Here is a 24,387-nt window from a genome sequence, read left to right on the forward strand (position 1 = left end):
CGAGATCCTGATTGGTTGGCGAGCTACTGGTGAGAACTTAGTTGTTTCTTTTGTACTTTTGATTACTAAATCTTGATTGTGTTTTTTGTTTGCAGAGCTTGAGTTCAATCGGGCTAGGCAAAGCAGAGACGGCTTGGACGTTGCGACCTAAAAAGTGTTAGCCATCCCGTCAGAGTAGAGGGACTGGCGAGTAGTGCTAGCAGAGCCCAACCTGAGGACCAGCATTCTTTGGGCCGGAGTAGAGGCGATCCAGAGAGGTACTGCCTTCCCCTCGCTGAAGCAGACTTTGGATGTGCTGAGTCGATACTGCAACCATATCATTTTTTGTGAGTCCGGGCTGAACCCACTAACCGTTTGAGAGTTTGCACTTACAGAATCACTGATGAAGAAGTTGACCTTCCCGAGTGTGAGCGAATCCATCGCCTGACATCGAGAGAAGATGAGGAGGGAGTCCTTGGCCAGGGAGGATAGGAGAGTAGAGGATGTGTTAGTGACACCGCTGAGTCAGCAGCCGCCTGCAGCTGGAGTTGGGTCGTCCTAGACCGCAGTCATGGATAAGGAGGTCGGGATGATTACATTCACGATTCCGGCTCATGCGTCAACTTACTCTGATGCGACTACCATGAGTAAGCTGGCTTACTCTTTTTTATTCCCGGTGGACGAGGCGCGTCTGAACTAGATGGGTGAAGTTACTGTGGCTGATTGGAGGGTAACCCACGCCTTTAAAGTATGACAGTAGTATTCGATGATTTTGTTCCTGAATTTTGTTCTGATGGCAATGTTTTGTTGTACAGGTATTCACTAGCAGTCTTCATCTGAGGAAGTCTGTCGTGGTACAGGAGAAACGGATACAGGATGTATCCAAGGCCAATGCCAACTTGCGCCAAAGAGAGGCAGTAGCCCAAAAGGCTGAGCAAGAGTTTTAGCAGCGTCTGAGGGATAGCAAGCGTGAGTTGGAGAAGTTGAGGCGTGAGTTGGCTGAGAAAACCGCAGAGATCGAGTCTCTTAGGGAGCAGTGTATTTCCATCGCTGATGACACTATCATCAAGGCCCGTGGTGAACTCATGCTTGAGTTCAAGGAAGAGAAGACCTCTCACTGGGATCCAGACGAAGACATCCAACTCACGCGAGGGTTGCTGGAAGAGGGAGTTAGTCATCTTGGGGGGCAGGACGAGGAACAGATGCCTGACCTTGCTAGTCAGCTGGGGCCATTGGATGTTGGGGATGCCAGCGACCGGGCTGCTGGGACGGGTGCTGGCAGTGCGAACATGATGACCGAGTCAAAGATGGAGGAGGTGACTCGTACTGAGGATAGTTAGCTTAGTTTTTCCTTGTATTTTGGGGCCTGCGATGCCCTTTTTCTTGGCGTGTGCCCTTTTTTGTATTTTGAACTGAGCCGTTTGAGGCTATCTGTATTATACTCGGTTGTTCTAACTTCTGATGCTTTCTTCATGGATGAATGAGTTGTTCATTGTTTCTTTTCTTGTAGATGCACCAAGTTGTGTTTGTTACTTTAGTGTGGCCTAGTGGCTAAGGCATGTAAGCCTTATGTTGGGCTGGGTCGGTGCTTTGCTTATTGTCGGTGTAAGAACCATTCACTCGGTCTGGCCGACCGAGTAGGAAGTCTCTTGGATTAGATGAAGTCAATCCCGATGGGTGAATTCTTGGGTCGGACAGGTCCGACTCGAAGGTGTGAATCATAGATCGGGCTGAGCCGATTTGACGACATCACTTCGTGGATCGGGCGAGGCCGACCGAAGTTGATTCTGTGAACCAAGCAGGGTCGATTTGAAGGTGTTTTCATGAACCAAGCAGGGTCGATTCAAATATGTTTTTGTGAACCGAGCGAGGTCGATTCAAAGGTGTTTTCGTGAACCAAGCAGGGTCGATTCAAAGGTGTTTTCATGAACCGAGCGGGGTCGATTCGAAGGTGTTTTTGTGAATCGAGCTGGGTTGATTTGAAGGTGTTATCATGAATCGAGTAGGGTCGATTCGAAGGTGTTATTGGTAAATTGGGTAGGACCAATTCGAAGAGGCGAAATCGTGGGTCAGACAGGGCCGATTTGAAGGTGTAATCATGAATCGAGTAGGGTCGATTCGAAGGTGCGATTTCGTGGATCGGGCATGGCCGATCTGAAGGTGTTACCAATAATTGATCGACCGGAGTCGATTTGGAGATGAAAAATTTCTGAATAATACTTCATTAATATTTGGCCATGAGGCCGACTGTCTAAGAGGAGGTGGATAGGCCCACTCATCCCTTTTAAAATAAACAAGGAAAACAGAAAACGATAAGTTCACCTAGAAGTAGTAGTGTCTCAAGTGAACGGCATTCCAACTGTTACTGATGTCTTTGCCCTCGAGGGTCTGGAGTTTGTAAGCACCCTTCCCTGCTTCTTTGGTTATCTTGTTGGGGTTTTCATAGGTGGGGCCGAGTTTGCCAGAGTTAATCTCTTTGGTGTTTTTGAAGACCCTGCGGAGGACCCATTCGCATATCTTGAAAGTCTGGATCCTCACGTTGCGGTTGTAATGTCAGGCAGCCTGTTGCTAATAGACTGCGTTATGAATGTTCGCCCGTTCGCGTAGCTCGTCGATGGTGTCCAAGTTCTGGCAAAGGTTTTGTTCGTTTGATTCTTCGTCCGCCCATTGGAGCCTAGTGGACGGGACTGATACTACGGCTGGGATGACTGCTGTAGAACCGTATGTGAGGGAGAAGGGGGTCTCGCCCGTTGACGAGCGAGCCGTGGTTCAGTATGACCAGAGGACTCCGAGTAGCTCATCTGCCCATGCACCCTTGGCTTTCTATAACTGCTTCTTTAGTGTCTTAATGATGGTCTTGTTTGACGACTCAGCCTAGCCGTTAGACTGGGGGCTGCGGGGGGTCGAGAAGCTCAGTTTTATTCCCCACATGTCATAGAAATCCCTGAAGCTTGAACTGATGAACTGGGATCCATTGTCGGTGATGATCTCCTTCGGTATCCCGAACCTGTAGATGACATTCTTCCAGATGAAAGCTTTTACCTCTCGGTCTCTGACTTGTGCGAAGGCTTCGGCTTCAATCCACTTCGTAAAGTAGTCTATCACAACTAACATGAAGACTCACTGTCCGGGTGCAGTCGATAATTTTCCCATGATGTTCATTCCCCACTTCATAAAGGGCCAGGGTATGAGGATGGAATGGAGTCGCTCTGGTGGGAGGTGTGAGACATGAGCAAACCTTTGACAACTGTCACACTTCTTCACATAAGCGGCCGAATCGGTGCGTATGGTCGGCTAGTAATATCCAGCAGTGATTACCCGGTGTGCAAGGCTGCGTCCCCCAGCATGGTTTCCACATTCGCCTTCATATAGCTCGGCAAGGACACGTTGGGCCTCTTCTAGGCTTATGCACTTGAGGTAGGGGCCCGAGAATGATTTTCTAAGGAGTTGGCCCTCATGTATGGTGAATCTAGCGGTTCTTGCTTTTAGTCATCGTGCCTCGTTCTTGTCAGCTGGGAGTTCGTCGTGTTAAGTATCTCACTATCAGAGTCATCCAGCAATCAGCTAGTTCAACACCCATGGCTTCCTCGGGCGACTTGTTTGGTTGTCGTCCCTTCCAATTGGCGGGCCACTGCATGAATAACAGAGGGATGGATGATTGGGAAGAGCATTTGAGGGCTGAGCCAAGATTGGCAAGGGCATTAGCATGGGAGTTCTCCGCTTTGGGGATTTGGACGATGGAGAACTCATCGAATTGGGCCTGTAGCTCCTTGACCATGCTCAAGTAGGATGTCATCTTCGAGTCGCATATTTGATACGTGTCTTGCAGTTGATTGACCACGAGCTGGGAATCAGACTTCACCCCTAGTTTCTTTTCTCCAATTTCTTTGGCTAAGGAAAGTCCAGCTATGAGGGCCTCATATTCAGCTTCGTTGTTCGCGCACTTGAACCCACACCGTATTGCCCGCGGGATGATGTCTCCTTCTGGCGTAATCAGTACCACTCCAAGTCCGCTTCCATTTACGTTACTCAAGCCGTCCACTAAGAGAGTCCACTTGGAGGGCGATCCGCCGTTCATGCATAACAATTCACTTTCTGCTTGGGTGGTGGTATTCGGGGTGAAATCAACAATGAAGTCAGCTAAAGCTTGAGACTTGATGGCGGTACGAGACTGGTATGATATGTCGAACTCACTAAGCTCTACTGTCCATTACAGGAGTCAACCTGATAGCTCTGGTTTATGTAGTATCTTCTTGAGTGCGAAGGAGGTGAGTACAACTATTGAGTGGCACTGAAAGTATAGCCTGAGCTTCTTGGATGCATGGATGAGGGCGATGGCTAATTTTTCCAGCTGACTGTACCGTGTTTCCACATCAAAGAGTGACTTGCTTACATAATAGATCGGCAACTGCTTCGTTTCTTCTTCCCGAACTAGTATTTCCGAGATGGCTGTCTTTGAGATCGCTAGGTAAGAGTAGAGCTTCTCCTTGTCCATAGGTTTGGAAAGGAGCGGAGGGGAGGTCAGGTACCCCTTTAGCTATTGCAAGGCTTCTTCGCAGGAGGCGGTCCACTCTCACTTCTTAGACTTCTTGAGAGCATGGAAGAAGAGATGGCACTTGTCAGCTGACCTGGAAATGAAGCGACTCAAGGCGACTATCCGTCCTGCAAGGCGATGGAAGTCTTTGAGGCAAGTTGGAGACGGTATACTAAGGATTGCTCTGATTTGGTCTGGGTTGGCTTCTATCCTTTGTTGAGTCACCATATAGCCCAAGAACTTGCCTGACGAGACCCCGAATGAGCACTTGGCTGGATTTAGCTTCATGTTGTACTTCCTGAGGATGGCGAATGCCTGGCTGAGGTGGTCGAGGTGCTATTCGGCTATCAATGACTTGACGAGCATGTCGTCGATGTATACCTCCATGGTGTCTCCAAGGTACTCGGCAAACATCTTATTGACTAGCCGCTGGTAGGTGGCCCTGGCGTTCTTCAGGCCGAATGGCATTACCTTATAGCAATAGGTTCCCCTTTCCGTGATGAAGGTTGTCTTCTCTTGGTCGTCCAGGTGCATCAAGATCTGGTTGTACCCTGAGAAAGCATCCATGAAACTAAGAAGCTTGTGACCTGCAGTCGCATCGACCATCATGTCGATATGTGGGAGTGGGAAGGAATCCTTGGGGCAGGCTTTGTTCAAGTCCGTGAAGTCGATGCACACTCTCCATTTCCCATTCTTTTTCTTTACGACCACGACATTCACCAACCATTCGGGGTAGTGGACCTCTTTGATCATACCATTACTCAAGAGCTCCTCGACCTCTTCGTTGACAATTTGGTTACGCTCTGATGCGAATTTCCTTCTCTTCTGTTTCATTGGTGGGTGATCTGGGTCTACCTTGAGCTGGTGGACCATTGCTTCCTGACGGACTCCGGTCATGTCGGCGTGGGACCAGGCGAAACAATCTTGGTTCTGTTTGAGGAATTCTGTCAGCTTCTCTCTTGTCTCGGGCTTGAGGCGGGACCCTATGTGTGTCTTTCTCTCGGGGTCATCCGGATGTATCTGTACTTCATCTAACTCTTCCATAGATGGTTGATCCGGCTCGGTTGGTGGGTTGGATAAGACTATAATTGCTATGAAGAGTTACCCTTGCCTTTGAAGGCATTCTTGTAGCAATCTCTGGAAGTTTTGGGGTCGCCCTTGATCTCTCGTACCCCCACCTTGGTTGGAAACCTGATCGTCTGGTGGAAGTTAGATGGGACTGCTCACATGTCATGGATCCAAGGTCAGCCCAAGATGACGTTGTATGGTGAGGGGCAGTCGATTACCAGAAAAACGGTCTGTTTGTTCACTCCGCCGGCGTAGATAGGGAGGATGATCTCCCCGATAGTATACTTCTGCTCAGAGTTGAAACCAACTAGGAGCGTCGACCGCATGTTGATATTTGCCTCTTCCAGTCCTATAGCCTTCACTGCTTTGAGGAATAGGATGTTTGCTAAAGAGCCTCCATCTACGAATACTCTTTTCACTAGGATGTTGGCGATCTGTAGGGAGACGACTAGAGCATCGTGATGAGGAGCGGCCAAGGTGACCGGCTCGTCATCTTCAAATTGAATTACTTGATGGGTGTGTGACCGTGAGACCGGATGGATGGACTGGACTGGACTGGACTTCATAGTGGTGGTTGGCTCTGGCATATCGCTTGGCTGATGAGTAACTTACCCCACTGATCTCTGATCCTCCTTAGATGAGCGAACAGAATCCTTTTGGTGTAGGTTCTTGCGGATGTGGTGATGGTTCTTTTGAACTTTTATGGCTAATGGTGTTTTTCCCCTTATCGGTTAGCAGATCCCGAAGATGCCCCCTCTTTAGAAGTGCAGCGACCTCTAGTCGCAAGGCGATGCAGTCTGCGGTGTTGTGCCCATGATCGCCGTGGAACTCGCACCATTTGGTCTTGCCTCTCCTTGCCTCGGGATTGAGCTTGTCTGGCCACTTAACAGTGGATCCCACTCCCTTCATAATCACGACGACCTGGGTTGGTTCGACATTGAGGTTGTATTCCGGTATTTTGTACCGATTCGATCCAAACTGTCTGCTCTCAGTTCTTGCTGGCTGGCGAACGTACGGTTTCCTGATTTTGCTCAAATTACGTGCTGGGGTTGGTAGCGGTGCTCCGCTGGCCTGTGCTCTAGCTTCCTGTCATTCTGCCTTGAATCGTATCTGGAGTGAACCATCTGATTTATCTCATCCTCTTCCCATCTTATCTAGATCACTGCCTAGGCCAAGGCGTCTTCCATTATGGTGCAACCCAGCTTTGTAAGCTCTTTGTATAGTTCTCCATCCAGGAGGAGACCCTTCCTGAAGGCATCCACGGTTGTCTCAGGATTACATGCAGGGATGGAGATCTTCTCTTTGTTGAACCTGCTGACATACTCTCTCAGTGGCTCACCCTTTCTCTGGTATACTCTATATAAATCGGCCGACAGCTTCTCAAGTTTCTTGCTGCTGGCGAACTGTTCCACAAAGATGTCGGTGAGTTGGGCGAATGAGTCGATAGATCCGTTCAGGAGATTCGTGTACCATTGGAGTGTCGGGCCGGATAAGGTCGAACCAAAACTTTTGCACATGCAGGCTTCTCTCAGCGGTCGGGGTATTGAGACGATGAACATCCATTGCTTGTACGAGGCTATGTGATCGTCCGGGTCGGTTGTGCCGTCGTACAGTTTCATGTTGGGGATGGTGAACTTATGAGGCATGTCGGCTAGGGCGATCTCATCCACAAAGGGTGAATCCGTGTAACAGTGGGGCCTGCTCTTCTTGGTTGGGACCGGCATTCCTGGGATACGTCTCATCACTGCTTCGACATCGGCCAATCTCTTGGCTAGTACCTGTTCCATAGGAGAAGGGGACGCCACTAGGTCATCCCATTTGACCGCATCAACCTTTGCAATTGTCTTCAGCACATTCCATTGGATCGTCTCGCGTGGTATGATTTGTTGATTCATTGCTTCATGCACACCCTGGTAGCCTGGATCTTCGTTCATTCCTTCTGGTTGGATGACTCCCATGGTAACAGTTCTAGTGTTTCACCCTACATGAATGGTTAATGGAGTCGTCTAGTAGTCACTCGGTCCGTCAGGATGGATGGGCTCGAGTGCTGTGGTTTGTTGGGTTTGGCCGTTCAACCCGTGAGGGTGAGCCGACCCGAATGGGGTTTGTGTTGGGAAGGTTGATTGGAGGCAAGGTGGGACGACAAGAATGGGTTGGTCTTGCGGGTTCGGGTTTTCTGTCACTGGATGGTCTTGATCTTGAGGTTGGGATGGGTCGGCTGAATGGTGTTCTGTTGGCGTATCCTTATTTCCATGTGTTAGGACAGAATCGTCGACTGCCGATGAGTTTAATGGACATGACCTTTTGCCGGAGACCGAGGGTCGGTGCTTTGGTGTGTGGAGGGGTTGCATGGATGGAACAGGGGCACGGAACCGACTGGGGGGGGGGGGGGTGCCTGGCCAGGTAGAAACTCTAGATCATAGAATTGACTCACCTTCTCCTTAAGAGACTAGTTTTCTGCCCTGATGGATGCGTTTTCTGTTCGAATTGCATCGTTCTCGGCTTCTAGTGTGGCTACCTTGTCCGAGTTTTGTTGCATGAGAGCGGTCAGAGCCTCCAGTTTGGCCTCGAGGCTGGGATTAGCATTGTCGAAGTTGTCAGCCATGGAAAGTTCCTCTACGTAGCAAGGTTTGTCAAGCTGAATGATTGCTAGAGGCCCCACGGTGGGCGCCAAACTGTAGACGTAAAAATCTACCTATACGAAAGGGGGGTCTGATCGTTTACCGTAGGCACTCCGATGCTCAAGTCAGTAAGGCTGAAAGAGGCTAGTATAGTAAGGGCTAGGGAGTAGAGAGGTTACCGGAAGTCTAGTCGAAGACTGTGACTACGGCAGTGATGTGAAGCTCTCAAATAGGAGCTTCAGGTGTGAAGGTGTAATGTAATGTGCCTTGTGAGAGGGCTGGCCTCTGTTTATATAGTGACTATCCGATCTCCCAATCCTGGTGGGAGTAGGAGTCCTAGTGTGACTCTGATGTACACCTTAGAAGAATTTGGGCCGTGGTAAGTTGTCTTACCAACGTCTAAATAGGAAGGTGATCTGAACAGGAAAGCCACTTTGAGTAGAAAAGTGATCAGGAACAGGAAAGTGGCTTCGAATAGGAGATTGATCAGGAACAGGAAAGTGATCAGTAGGGGCCATGGGCTCTGGACTCGCCTATAGGCCTAGGAAGTGAACTGGAACTGGGAAGCCCGTGCCTAGATGGTTTGGGAAGGTCGTATCTCGCGTATCAACTGGGACTAATCTAGCTTGGGCCTCTTGGGGATTGGGCCTGGTCTCATCTTCACTGTTGGTCCTGTTTTCCTATTTGGGCCAAGGACGATTTTTGGCCCTAACATTTACTATCAAGCCCATTCTCGCAGCAAACAATCTCAAACCCTAAACCCACTTCTTCTTAAATATCAAGCCTTCATCTCTATCGACTCCCGTCCCTCCCATGCAACAAAAACAAAACACAACCAAATTCATTGAAGCCCCATTCTCACAGCAAACAATTTCAAACCCAGAAGGACCAAAACCCATTTCTTCAAAATCAAAACTTCAACCCTCCATCTCTATCTATTCCCATGCAACAAGCCAACAAGAACAATGATAATAATGTTAGTAAAAAGTAAAAATAAAACTAAGCAAAAGAAACACAAACCTCTTTGGAGCTGTCGAAAATCGCAGATTGAAGAAGAAGAAGAAGTTGTCGCCGAAGCCTAACATTGAAGATCAAAAGATGTCGAAGGCTCGAAGATTGGATATTGAAGAAGAAGCAGCCGGAGATTGAAGTTTGAAGAAGCCGAAGCCACAATGATATGTTGATTTGTCGAATGAAATTGAAATGGGAATAGGGTTTAAATGTTTTTTTTTTTTTTTTTAGGAATGAAGTTAACCCGACTTTGTGCCAAAACCGGTTGGATCGGCAGTTCATCACAGAAAATCCAGTTCAAACTGGGTTAACTTCAATTAGCGGTTTTTTAATTGAACCAACTCGGCTTGGTCACCGGTTCAACCGGTTGAATTGGCCGGGTCGGGTTTTAAAACCTTGGTTTCATGTCTTGAAATTCAGTTATTTATAGAAAACAAACTCCCACAACAACAGCCGCTCCATTTCGTAGATCATCATCATCATCATCAAAATCTTCTCAACCAAATTCCAAACCCCATATATATATATATATTATTTCCATATAATTTTTAATATATTTTTTAAATTTTTTGCTACTTTATACCGAACAAAAATAAATAAAAAAATTGATTTAAATATAGTACTTTTGGGTTTTTATACTTAAATGTTTATGAGTAATTTTTATTTAATATCTAAAATAATTATGGATATTAAAATAATATAAATAATTATATACTTAACAAATATAGTTTTATATAAATTTACCCTCATTCATAAATTAACATGTGTGAATTGAGAAACTTAAAATTGATTAACTTAGTTGATTTCTATTTACTTTGACTCGACAAGCTCAAGCTTGAACTTGAGCTCGATCCTGTAGCAACCGAGAAGAGCTCAATAAGTCAAAAACTCAACAAGACTCAGATCGGCTCATTTACAGTCCTAGTTATGGTTTTAAAAAGATAATTAACATATTTCCATATTTTAAATAAAATTTCTTATTTTTATTTTCAAAATCATTTTTAAAAACAACACGATTGTTTCCATGCAATAAACTAAGCTTGCCACGTTAAAGTTGTTAAATGCCAAGAACAATACTTGATTTCAATTTTATCACTATTCAATCTGTTATGCCTAATTTATCAGGCTAATGTAAGCCTACATCAGCTAACTCCAATCAGAGTTTAGGAAGATTTTGTGCTGTCTAAGAGCTGCCACGTCACCCTAAGACAAAGAGAATACGGTTGTCACCAACTTGGCAGATTCATGTTTTGTTTAAGTGAATGAGAGCTGTACACTTGTCCAAGCCCCAGGTAACTTGAGAAAATATCCTAAGTTATCAGTCAATGGGAGGCAAAGAATGACTTGCACGACATTTACCCACTTGCAGATTTGTAATTATTGCCTTTGATTTCCCCTACTATAAATAGAGGACTCTCCCTCTTATTTTCAGGATTCTGATTAAAAAACTTTCATTCTGATTGTAATCGTTAACTTTCAAAGCAAAAATAACCTACAAAAAAGAGACTGACTTGATATTCTGTCTAAATAATCAATCATTGTATCTGTGCTCACTGTTCGCTATACGCGACCTCTTATAATCTCTCATATATAAGATAACAGTGGATGTAGGATCCACTTTAAGTATCCGAACCACTTTAAAAATCGTCTTTCATTTATTATTCAATCTTTGTATTAGATCATTTACAATCATTCACGTGTAACTTCTAAGAGCTGCTTAACACTTTGCACGTGCGAGTCGTTGGTTCAAAATCAAGCATACACAATCAACTAATTAATTACATTCGACTGACTCTGGAAGACCCCATTGCCTTTGCTATCTCTCTCAGCATAAACTTCTTTATTTTCCCAGTTGAAGTTTTAGGCAATTCATCCTTGAACACCACCGTTTTGGGCACCATATAGTGCGGCAACCTTGCCCTGCAAAACTCCATTATCTCCTTCTCACTCGGCCTTTTCTTCAACTCAGCCTTCAAGCTTATAAAAGCACACGGTGTCTCACCCCAATACTCATCAGGTCTCGCCACAACAGCCGCCTCATTAACGGCTGGGTTCATGTACAGCACAGACTCCACCTCCACGCTGCTCAAATTCTCTCCACCGCTTATTATAACATCCTTTGATCTATCTTTAATTTCTATATACCCATCAGCATGCATCACCCCAACATCACCTGTGTAAAACCATCCATCATCACTCATGCACTTGCCGCTGCCGACTGGATCTTTTAAATAACCGAGCATAACGCACCCTCCTCTCAAAACAATTTCACCCAGCGATAACCCGTCGCGCTTCACACTCTCTCCAGACTCGCTATTCACCACATCAATCTCACTAAAACCCACGATTTTCACTCCTTGTCTCGATTTTAACTGTGCCCTCTCCGTCGCCGGCAACACATTCCATTGATGTTTCCACGCACATGACACGACAAGTCCCGCGGTTTCTGTTAAACCGTAGCCGTGACTCACTATAAAACCCAGCGACTCGGACCTCGAGAGAATCGTCGCAGGTGGTGGTGCTCCAGCGGTGAGAATATGAACCGGGTTTTTAAGGGGTTCTTTATTAGGAATATTGGAGAGCATGTTGAGCACCACAGGGGCACCACACATATGAGTGACACCGTGTCTTTTAATCATAGCGTAGATTATAGAAGCATCGAATTTTCGAAGGCAGATATTGGTCCCACCAACGGCGGCCATGCCCCACGGGTAACTCCATCCGTTAGCGTGAAACATAGGTAGGGTCCACAGGTAGACGGGTTGTTTGGGTACTGACCAATCAATCAAAGATCCAACGGTGATCGTAAAGATCCCACGGTGGCAGTGGACTACACCTTTAGGAGCCGAGGTTGTACCTGATGTATAGTTTAATATCATCGGATCCCACTCACTTTGTGGCCTGACCCACTTGAAATTCGGGTCACCTTTCTCCACGAGGCCCTCGTAAGTGCAACAGAAATTAGAATCAACGGTCGGGGATGATGCGTAATCATCATCAGTGATGAGGATCAAACGAGGAGGATTGCTATTGGATGGGAACAAAGAGATGGCTTCAAGAACAAGAGAACTGAACTGATGATCCACCAAAACGAGCTTTGATTCGCTGTGCTGCAGAAGTATGGAGACTGTGCGCGCGTCCAGGCGCGTGTTGACGTTATTAAGGATAGCACCGGTAAAGGGTACAGCAAAGTGGACCTCGTACATGGAAGGGATGTTGGCGGCCACAACAGAGACGACGTGGCCTGGGGAGATGCCGTAGGATGAGAGAGAAGAAGCCAACTGGAGACATCGACGGTAGGTTTGCGACCACGTGTAGGTGGTGTTGCTGTAAATGATAGAGGGGCAATCACCGTAAACAGTGGCTGCTCTTTCTAAGAAATCAAGGGGGGTTAGAGGGGATGAATTTGCAGGGCGTGGCTTTAGATCATCCATCTCTCTGGAATGGAGATGGTTTTATGGAAACTGTGTATGTGGAATGATTTTAATTTGATCGTTTATGTGATGGTGCGGAGTGGAGATAAGGATTGCAAATTTTGAACGTTTACATGGAAGATTTAAAGTCAATGCATCATATTGTAAAAAAATTACTATCTTATCTTAATTATGTGACCGATCACGATCCCTCCACCACTTCTTAGCATTTCTATTTTTTAAATTTATCTATCATTGTTGTTGTTTCCTAATCTTTTGCAGTTGCTTCTGCTTTGTATTTTACACTATTTTCTTTTCCCAATATATATATATATATATATATATAAAATCTAAAGCACATAAAAAAGGTTAATAGTGGTTAAAACAATATCACCGAGGTTATATGATACAAATTTATTTAAATAACTCAAAAAAATTATTTTACATTTATGCCAAAATTTGTACCAAACACGAAAGTACAGTATTGCCCTTCGGACCACGTTTACTTTCCCACTCTGCCCTAGGATTTGCTTCCTTGGTGTCGTCCCGATCTGCCACGCTGCTCCCTCCAACACTAATAAGGTTCCTGCAAGAGCGCAGGATTAGAAAAGAGATGTGAGGCTACTAAGGCTGTGATCATGCTTCAATTGGAATGCTCAAGTGTGAGGCTTCTCCAGTATGAATAATGGTAATCATTCCATGCCATTAGCCTCTTTTATATAGTGAAGTATAGAAAGTTTTACGAGAATACTCCCTTGGTGGAGTAGGAAATCGGGTAGGATGAGGAGAGTGAGTCTTCAGGATAATTGGGGATCTAATTCTTTTTTGGAACTATTCCAACTATATTAAATTCGCTATTATGACTTAACTTCCTTAATCTTCCTAGATTCCACTTTAAACCATGATTCTACTTCTTTTAGGAAAATTTCCCTTGGATCACTTGCTTAGGGTGCAAGTAATATTGAATATAGATAATTACAATTTAGCCCTTGGGAAATTTAGGCATTATAGAGGTTCTTTGCTTTGTAGAGTCATATAGTTGGCTTTGTACCAACGTTGCAGTTTAAAGTCCTATAGGGTTTCAGAAGTCCAACGTTGTTGCTCCCGACATGGTTTTCAAATATGCCCTCACAGATCTCCTTCAAAATGTAATCTACAAAGTTTCCATTTACACATTGCAGTAGGGGGGTGTTGTATCCTCGCTTATATAATTTGTCGTTGATCAAAGTGTAGCAAGCTGACTTGGCACGAAGGGTCCTGACCTCCGATCTATCTTCAGGCTAGATCACGTCTCTTAAGTAAGCTATGATAGGATCCATCTACGAAGCTTCCTGCTTGATCGTCATTACCGTTTGGTTTGATGTGTTGATGCTAGGGGATGACAGGAATTTGAAGGGGATGGAGTCTTCTCTGTTGTTTATTGTCAAGGCCAAGCAAGCTAGGGCATTAGCCACAGAGTTTTGCTCTTGGGGGATCTGTTGGACTGAATATCGCTTGAAGGCCTCAAGCTTGTCCATTACCTTCTGCAAGTAGGGTACCATTCTTTTTCCCTTTGCTTGGTATTCGCTGAGGATTTGGTGCACCATGAGTTGGGAGTTGCTAAAGATATCGATCAACTCCGCTCTCATTTCTTTGGCTAATCGTATATCGACGAGCACAACTTCATGTTAGGAAACGATCTAAACCCATGGCAGCGGAAAACAAAATATAAAACAACGATTGATTCCATTTTAAGCCAAGATCAGGATACAGATATTACAGATATTATGTTAAATCAAATATTTGAATGATCACAGTAAAGATTAGAGTTCAGATGCAAGTTTAGAGGCTCCTTCAACGTTGTCTCTGACCAGGTTCGCTACCGATTCAAAACAGAATCAAACCAACGATAGTCCACACGAAGATAACCTGAAGAGCTAAAGAGGGATTTGCTAGATCCTCTTTAGCCTTAAGAATCAAGAACAAGAATCAAATGAATTTGATTCATACAAAGTAAAGTGCGTGCGGTAGAGAGTGGGCTAGAGCTTTTTCAATGAATATGATATCAAAATGACTTAAATGAAAAGTGTTATTAATTCATATAACACATGCACTTATATAGTGCATGTGAAACCCTATTCCATTTAGGAATAGGCTTAGGCACCAACCCAAACAGCCCCTATGTCCAAACAACTCCATTTAGATATTTTTATTTTTATTATTATTATTTCAATTAAATTCAATTAATATATATAAAATATATTAACATTTAACAATAACAATAATCCATTTAAATATATGCGTACACATATTTAAATATAATTTCAGTTATTTAATTTTAATATCAAATTAAATAAAGGCAATAACCTCAGTAAATTTAATTGCACTGTGAGATTACCAAAATACCTTTTTGCCTAAAAAGACGAAAACACCCTTTACACAAACTGATTCTTAAATTATCTTCTATGTGTGTGACCTGTAGGCTCCTCATCATACTGGCAGTGTGTAGGATCGCGATTAACACCAATTAATCGTCTCATTATACACAGACAAAGATTGGCATCAAGCAAGGCATCATGGCCACCCGATAGACTTGGATTCAGCGAAGTAGCTACCTATCAACGATATGGTTACTATACAATTCAATCCTTTCATCATCTGTTATCTCATCGAGACCGAGGCACACAAACAGTGTCAACCTCAGTTACTCTCGATATGTATGTATTCAGTTACTAGACCAATGACCGGAATAATAATAAACTGGATTGCGTAACAACTCAATCCCACTGTGGCCACAGTTTTAGTGTCATTGTCATTTATAGAATTGCGCCGTGAGATAACTTTTCCCGTATCCAGTAGATGAATCCTCTGTCGATCCACCATAGTCTTGATACACTCCTTGATGCAGCCAATCACTATCGTATTGACAACTCTGAATAGAACTGCGTTGGGCTAGTGTCAAACTACACCAATCGGTGCACAAGGCGCTCCGATGATCTCAAGTCTAAGGATCACATGCACCACCATTCGTTAGAGGATTTGTTCCATAGACACTAGGGTTACCATCCATATGGAATCCTGTAGTAGGTCAGTCCAGTGAACTTACCTACAGCAAGCACCCATGTGTTACATTAAGTTGTCACCAAACAACCTTGACAAGTGAGATTAGTCATTACCTTTCGACATGGTTGTTCAACACTATGATAGTCTTACTGTATTATCTATGCCCTTACTTCAGAATAATACTGGGGTTATGGATGTATCTAGAAGGGCGCTCATAGGGTTCTCACTATTAAATTTGAAACACTTGATACCCTCGTCACGGTTCTACCATTCTGAGGACATATATCAATACATACAATATGATTTACGCGATATAGAATAAAATGTCTTTTTATTAATCAATGAACATTATTACAAAGAGTCAATTCTATAATAATTGATTGGCTCTAGGGCACCTACTCTAACACTTTATACTCGACTTCATTGTTCAAGGTGGGGAATCAAAACTTTATTACAGCTAGAGTTTGACCCCTGTCCAGGCTAATGAGTAACAGCCCTACGCTCGAGCCTTTCTCATTTGATGAGCCGTCAACATGCAGGCTCTAAGTGACTAGATCTTTCAGTTTTTGCTCGATTGGTGGAGTGTCTTTTTTACTGGCGAATCTTGCGGAATTATCTTCTCCTTGGGTTGGTAGGAGAATTCTGAGATGAAATTTGTTAGTGCTTGCCTTTTGATTGTTGTTCGTGGAGTATACTTGAGGTCGAAGTGGCTTAACTCCATGGCCTATTGGATCAACCTTCCCGAAGACTCTGACTTCTGAAAGATCTTGCATAGTGGGTAGTTTGTCAAGATCAAGATCATATGAGCTTGGAAGTAAGGTTCCAACTTTTGAGAAGCGTTTAGGAGAGCTAACACCAGCTTCTCTATCTCAGGGTAATTCATCTCTGCGTCGAGTAGATGCTTGCTCACATAGTAGACCAGCCATTAGATCATTCCTTCTTCGCAGACCAAGGTTTTACTGATAACATGCAATGAGACTGATAAATATAATAAGAGCAGTTTACCTTGGATTGATTTAGATAGCAGAGTCAATATACAAAATGTGATTGGCTCTTGTGCACCTACTCTAACAATCTCTCACTTGCACTATAGCCAATCATTCATGTATTTAATACCAAATGAAGCTAAATGTTTATCATGCTTCTACTACGACAGAGCTTTCATAAGCGAGTCTGCTATGTTGTCACCTGTAGGTACTCTACTTGTTTGCACATCTCTTCTCTGAACGGTTTCTCTGATCAGGTGGAATCGTCTGCGTATATGTTTGGATCTTTGATGAGACTATGGTTCTTTTGCCTAAGCAATGGCTCCATTCTTGCCACATAATAATTCTATTAGTTCAACAATGCTGGGAACCATACCAAGTTCAATAATGAACTTCTTGATCCAAACTGCCTCTTTGGCTACATCTGATAATGCAATGTACTTAGCCTCCATTGTAGAATCAACTACAATACTCTATTTTTAGCTTTTTCAACTCACTACAGCTCTAGAGACAAAAGACAAACGCTGATTGCGATCGATAATCATCTCTGTCAGTTTAAAAACTAGCATCATTGTATCCTTTTACAGTGAATTCATCTTCTCCTCTATAAACCAAGAACATATACTTAGTCCTTTTCAAGTACTTAAGAATATTCTTGATTGTTATCTAATGACACTTACTTGGATTCGGTTGACATCTTCTACAAATTCTTAATGCATACGAGACATCAATTCGAGTGTATAACATGACATGCATTATGGATCCAATGGCGCACACATATGGAATCCTATTCATCTTGTCTCTCTCTTTAGGTGTTTTAGGACACATGTCCTTTGACAGATAAGCACCATGTGACATAAGAAGAAATCATTTCTTGGATTCTTCCATACTGAATCTCTTTAGTACCTTGTCGATGTACGTACTCTGACTTAGGCCAAGCAACCTACGTGATGTATCCTGATAGATCTTGATACCAAGGATGTAGGCTATATCTCCTAAGTCTTTCATGAGGAAGCACTTGGATAACCAAGTCTTTACCGTCTACAAGTTCAGTAAATCATTCTCAATTAGTAGTATGTCGTCAACATACAATACTAGAAATGTCACCGTGCTCCCAATGAACTTCTTATAAACACAGGGCTCATTTTTGTTTTTGATGAAACCAAATTCTTTTACGGCTTCATGAAAATGAATGTTTCAGCTCCTTGAAGCTTGCTTAAGTCCATATATGGACCTTTGCAATTTACATACATTTTCTTCTAATCCTTCAAGAACGAAACCATCAGGTTATGTCATATGGACATCCTCTACCAAATTTTCGTTTAGGAAAGCAGTTTTAACATCCATTTGCCAAATCTTGTAATCGTGGTATGCAGCTATTGCAAGCATTATCCGAATGGACTTTAGCATTGCTACTAGTGAAAAGGTTTCATCATAGTCTATGTCATGCTTTTGTTTGAAACCTTTGGCAACCAGCCATGCTTTATAGGTATGCATGTTATCTTTCTTGTCAGTCTTCTTCTTGAAGACCCATTTACATCCTATGGGTTTAATCCCTTCAGGTAAATCCACCAGAGTCCATACTTGGTTTTGGTACATGGAGTCCATTTCAAATTTCATGGCTTCTAGCCATTTAGCGGAATCTGGATCTGATATAACATCATCGTAGATTCTAGGTTCATTGTCCTGATAAACCAATACATCATCATGCTGAGTCACGAGGAAACCATATATCTCAGGTCATGGTGTACTTTCTCATACCTATGTAGCTCTTGTGTGATATGAGGTGGTTCACTTTGTTCCACATTTTGTGGAGTAACCTCCTCATGATGTTCCTCCATTTTTGGTGGTACATCATTCTATCTCTCATCCGTCGTATCATGTGGAGTCAGAACTTCATTGAGTTCGACCTTCCTCCCACCAATACTTCTTTGAAGAAATTATTTCTCCAAGAAGATCCTAGTTCAAGCAACTTAAACTTTGTGCTCTTTTGGATGGCAGAAATAGTATCCCATGGTTTCCCTAAAATACCCCACAAACATACATTTGTTAGATTTTTGGGCAAGCTTATTTGATGTTAATTTCTTGACATAAGCATTACAATCCCAAATTCTCAAACAAGGCAATTTGGGCTTTCGCCCATAACATAATGTAAGTAAATCGATGGGTAAATGCAGCAAAAAACAAAATATTTCCCATCGATTGCTCTGAATAACCCAGGTCAGGGTCTGATATGTATATATTTTACATGCTTAAATTGAAAAGAACAAGTATAACAATAATCCAAACTAGGATAAAAAATCATACGCATATTTGGAGGCTCCTTCAAATGTCTCTAAACGCGATTTTTTTACCGATCCAAGAATAGGATCGAACTCACGTTGTCTACATGAAGATAGTACAATGGAGACCAAGGTTGATTTTGCTAGAATCAATCCTTGGCTTTAGGGAATCAAGAAACTCGAAGGTAGAGTGTAGAGAATAATAAGAGAGAAAATATTTCTCTCTAAAACTCACTCACGGCAACAAAATGATAGAATTCTTGTAAAACCTAACTTTTGCTTTCTTTATATAATAAAGCAAAATATTAATTCTACCCCCAAAGTTTAGCAACAACCAAAACTTAGGTGGAATCGCATATAGGTCCCTGTTTAATTATTTAGTTAAATATTAATATAAATATCGATATCAACTACAATAATTAAACTCGTAATTTTGCTAAATTATTCCAATAATAAAATTGGACACATGCTACAACCTCAGTAAATTTAATTACACAAAAACTTACCAATATGCCTTTTTATCCAAAAGACGAATATACCCTTCCATAGTTAACCATCTTTAAACTGTCTTTTTAGTGCGTGGCCGGTAGGCTCCTCATCATACTGGCAATGAGTAGTATCATGATTCACACCAATCAATCATCTCACTACACACAAATCAAGATTGGCCCCTAGCAAGGCATCATGGCACCCGATAGATTCGGATTTAGTAAAATAGCTACCTGTCAACGATATGGTTACCGTGCAATCAAATCTTTTCATCATCTATTATCTCATCGAGATGGGGTATAGAAATAGTGTCAACCTTAGTTATCCTTGATATGTTTGTATTCAGTTACTAGACCAATGACCGAAATAAATTAGATTGAGCAACAACTCAATCCATTGTGATCACAGATTTACTATCATTGTCATTATCATTATCTAAATTGTGCCGTGAGATAACTTCTCCTATACCCGGGAGTGATGAATCATCTGTTAATCCACCATAGTCTTGATACACTCCTTGATGCAGCCAATCACTACCGTATTGATAGCTCTAAATAGAAATACATTAGGCTAGTGTCAAACTACACCAATCGGTGCACAATGTGCTCTAGTGATCTCAAGTCTAAGGATTACCACCATTCATCAGAGGATTTATTCCATAGACACTGGGGTTATCATCTATATGGAATCCTCTAGTGAGTCAGCAAGAACCTATGTGTTGCACTAGGTTGTCGGCAAACAACCTTAACAAGTGAGATTAGTCACTGCCTTTCGATAGGGTCGTTCAACATTATGATAGCCTTACCGTATTGTATGTATCTTTGGTCAAAATAATACTAGGGCTACGGACATTTCTAGAATGGCCACCATATGTGATCATAGAGTTCTTACTATTAAGATTTGAAACACTTGATACCCTCGTTACGGTTCTACCATCCTAAGGGCATATATCAATACATACAACTATGATTTACACGGTATAGTAGATAATGCCTTTTATTGATTAAGAAACATTATTACAAAGAGTCAATTCCACAATAATTAATTGGTTCTACGACACCTACTCCAACACATAATTCATATGAAGTCTTATTCATAGATTTGGACGACACATGGTTCAGTGTGTGAATTGTAGTCTTTAGGGCATAAACCCATAATGATGTAGGTAGATCAGAAAAACTCATCATTGATCAAACCATGTCAAGTAAGGTTCGATTCCTCATTTTAGATACACCATTATGTTGTGGTATATATAGAGGTGCGAGTTGTGAAACTATCCTACATTCCTTAAGGCATTCTCCCAACTCCAGGCTTAAGTATTCACCTCATTGATTCGATCGAAGAACTTAAATACTTTTGCCTAGTTTATTCTGTACTTCATTCCTGAATTCTTTGAATTTGTCAAATGATTCAAATTTATGTCTCATTAAATAGACATATCCATATCTATTGAAGTCATCAGTAAATGTGATAAAGTTAAAATATCCTCCTCTGGCTTGAACTGTTAATGGTCCAAATACATCACTATGGATGATGTCTAACAGTTCTGTAGATCTTTCATTGTTTCTGGTGAAAGGTGATATGGTCATTTTGCCTAAAAGGCATGACTCGCATACCTAATAAGATTGGAAATCAAATGGGTCAAAAACCCCCTTTTTGTGGAGTTTTGCAATGTGAGTTTGATTAATATGACCTAGCCTACAATGCTAGAGAAATGTTTGGTTCAAATCTTCATCCTTGGCATTCTTATTTTTAAGATTGAGTATTTCTTTATTATCCATTTTTAGAACATATAAACCATTATGTAATCTTGTAGTTCCATAATGAGTATCATTTAATCTAAAAGACATCAATCCATCATTTATAATAAAATGATATCCAAAACTGTCCAAAGCGGAAACTAAAATTATATTCTTCGAAACCGAAGGTACATAATAACAATTCATGAGTTCTAAAATGAGGCCCAAAGGCAACAATAAATCATAATTCCCTATGACTAATGCAACAACTCTAGCTCCATTCCCAAAGCATAAGTCCACCTCCTTTCGGCTAAGCGATCTACTCTATTGTAGTCTCTGCACATTAGTACAAATGTGAGATCCATATCCAATGTCAATAGATGTAACAGGAGATAGGTTAATCTCAATCATAAACATGTAATCTCAATCATATATATATAATTAAATATGTAGTCTCACAAATTTTAATTCCAACATAAAATTGGACATAGGCAACAACCTCACAGCAAATTTAATTGCACTGTAAGATTACCAAACCACCCTTTTATCATAAAATGATGAAACCACTCTTTTATTTAATCTTTTTTAATTTGTCTTCTAAGTGTATGACCCTTAGGCTCCTTATCATATTGGCAGTGGGTAATATAGCGATTAACACCTATTAATCATCTCTTTACACGGTTAGGAAATGATCCATTTACGCAGCGGAAAACAAAAACTTTTAACAATACGGATAGTTCCATAGAACCAAGATCAGGGCACAAATCTACAGTTTATATCAAAATAAGAATCTGCAGAAAATTAATCTAGAGTTTAAGAAATCATACGCATGTTTGGAGGCTCCTCCAAGTTGTCTCTGAACGTATTTTGCTACCGACCCAAGTGTAGGATCGAACCGACGTAGTCCACACGAAGATAATCGCAATGGACTAAAGAGGGATTTGCTAGATCCTCTTTAGTCTTAAGAACAAAGAAGAAAAGAAATGTATTTGATTTTTCAATCAAAAACAAAACTGGCATGGGAGAGAGTTTTGGGGGCTGTCTGATTTTCTCTTTTAATGAATAGTGAATCAATGAAAAACTCTTACCTTTTACAAATAACCTTTTTCTTTTATAGTAAAATTTAATTGCCCTATTCCCATATGGAATAGGCTTGGGCTCCAACCCAAACACCCCTTATTTCCAAACACTCCCAATTAGATATTTATTTTAATTCATCATTGTCTCAATTAAAATCAATTAATATATATTTAATATATATATTAACATTTAACAATAATGATAATTTATTTAAATATATGCTAACACATATTTAAATGTAATTTCACTTATTTAATTTTTCTAACAAATTAAATAAAAGGCTACGACCTCAGCAAATTTAATTGCACTGTGAAATTACCAAAATATCCTTTTGCCTAAAAAGACGAAAACACCCTTCTTACTTCCTGAGTCTTAAATTATCTTCTATATGTGTGACCCATAGGCTCCTCATCATACCGGTAGTGTATAGTATCGCGATTAACACCAATTAATCGTCTCACTAATACACAGACCAAGATTGGCCCCTAGCAAGGCATCATGGCCACCCGATAGATTCGGATTCAGCAAAGTAGCTACCTGTCAACGATATGGTTACTGTACAATTCGATCCTTTCATCATACGTTATCTCAATGAGACGAAGGCATAGAAATAGTGTCAACCTTCGGTTACTCTTGATATTATGTATTCAGTTTCTAGACCAATGACCTGTATTATAAACTGGATAGAGCAACAACTCAATCCCACTGTGGCCACAGTTTTAGTGTCATTGCCATATACTGAATTGCGTCGTGAGATAACTTCTCCTACACCCGGGAGTGATGAATCCTCTGTCTATCCACCATAGTCTTGATACACTCCTTGATGCAACCAATCACCACCATATTGACAGCTCTGAAAAGAACTACGTTAAGCTAGTGTCAAACTACACCAATCAGTGCGCAAGGCGCTCTGATGATCTCAAGTCTAAGGATCACACGCACCACCATTCGTTAGAGGATTTGTTCCATAGACACTGGGGTTACCATCCATATGAAATCCTCTTATGGGTCAGTCCAGTGAACTTGCTGCGGTGTATTTGCCTACAGCAAGCACCCATGTGTTACACTAGGTTGTCACCAAACAACCTTGACAAGTGAGATCAGTCACTGCCTTTCGACAGGGTTGTTCAACACTATGATAGCCTTACCGTATTATCTGTGTCATTACTTCAGAGTAATACTAGGGCTACGAACATTTCTAGAATGGCCACCATATGTGCTCATAGGTTTCTCACAATCAAGATTTGAAATACTTGATACCCTCGTCACGGTTCTACCATTCTAAGGATATATATCAATACATATTGCAATAATAATGATTTACGCGATATAGAATAAAGTGTCTTTTATTGATTAATGAACATTATTACAAAGAGTCAATTTTACAATAATTGATTGGCTCTAGGGCATCTACTCTAACATACACACATACTAAGATGACCTCTAACAAGGCATCATGGTCACCCAATAGATCTAGATTCAACGAAATAGCTACCTATCAACGATATGGTTACCGTGCAATTCAATTCTTTCATCATCTATTATCACATCAAGGTTTAAAGCATAGAAATAGTGTCAACTTCAAGTATGAATTACCTTGACATATTCATATTCGATTATCAGACCAACGACCAAACGAAATTGGATTCGAGCAACAACTCAATTCCACTGTTGCCACAGATTTAAGGTCGTTGCCTTTTACTGAATATCTCACTAAGATAATTTCTCTTGTATCCAATAGTGATGAATCTTTTGTTGACCCACCATAGTCATAGTGTACTTCTCAATGTAGCGAGTCACTACCATACGGATAACCCTAAATAGGATTACATTAGGCTAGTGTCAAACTATACCAATATTTACACATGGCACTCCAATGATCTCAAGTCTAAGGATCACATGCACCACTTTTCGTTAGAGGATGTACTCCATAGATATTGAGGTTACCATCTATATGGAAACCTCTATATGGGTCAATCCAGTGAACTCGTGAATAACCAAGCACCCATGTGTCACACCAAGTTGTCACCAAACAATTTTGACATGCAAGATCTGTCACAAACTTTCGATAGGATTGTTCAACTTTATGATAGTCTTATCGTATTATAAATGCCCTAGGTCAGAATAATATTGGGCTATGGAT

At 41.8% G+C, this 24,387-nt stretch overlaps 2 protein-coding genes across 2 annotated transcripts; both read right to left on the minus strand.

Annotated features, from left to right (window-relative positions):
• Positions 1 to 3,487: 3,487 nt before the first annotated feature.
• On the minus strand, positions 3,488 to 5,557 carry LOC116140629. The gene is made up of 2 exons (XM_031426232.1): positions 5,269 to 5,557; positions 3,488 to 4,182 (listed from the first exon to the last, which is right to left on the minus strand). Exons 1-2 carry the CDS (start codon positions 5,555 to 5,557, stop codon positions 3,488 to 3,490), a joined length of 984 nt encoding a protein of 327 aa, XP_031282092.1.
• Positions 5,558 to 10,872: 5,315 nt separating this feature from the next.
• On the minus strand, positions 10,873 to 12,786 carry LOC116140633 (probable acyl-activating enzyme 5, peroxisomal). Its single transcript, XM_031426235.1, has one exon. The coding sequence runs from the start codon at positions 12,645 to 12,647 to the stop codon at positions 10,992 to 10,994; it is 1,656 nt and encodes a 551-aa protein (XP_031282095.1). The 5' UTR covers positions 12,648 to 12,786; the 3' UTR covers positions 10,873 to 10,991.
• Positions 12,787 to 24,387: the final 11,601 nt, after the last annotated feature.

The sequence above is a fragment of the Pistacia vera genome, unplaced genomic scaffold (assembly GCF_008641045.1).
Source record: "Pistacia vera cultivar Batoury unplaced genomic scaffold, PisVer_v2 Contig374, whole genome shotgun sequence".
In the NCBI taxonomy this organism is placed as follows: Eukaryota; Viridiplantae; Streptophyta; class Magnoliopsida; order Sapindales; family Anacardiaceae; genus Pistacia; species Pistacia vera.

Bases quoted from the DNA above. Each gene is read 5' to 3' on its own strand.
- LOC116140633 (XM_031426235.1), bottom strand. From the start codon at position 12,647: ATGGATGATCTAAAGCCACGCCCTGCAAATTCATCCCCTCTAACCCCC.
- LOC116140629 (XM_031426232.1), bottom strand. From the start codon at position 5,557: ATGGAAGAGTTAGATGAAGTACAGATACATCCGGATGACCCCGAGAGA. The intron at 4,183-5,268 runs GTATGATCAAAG...TGTAATGGACAG, and splicing joins CGAGGAGCTCTTGAGTAATG to TAGAGCTTAGTGAGTTCGAC.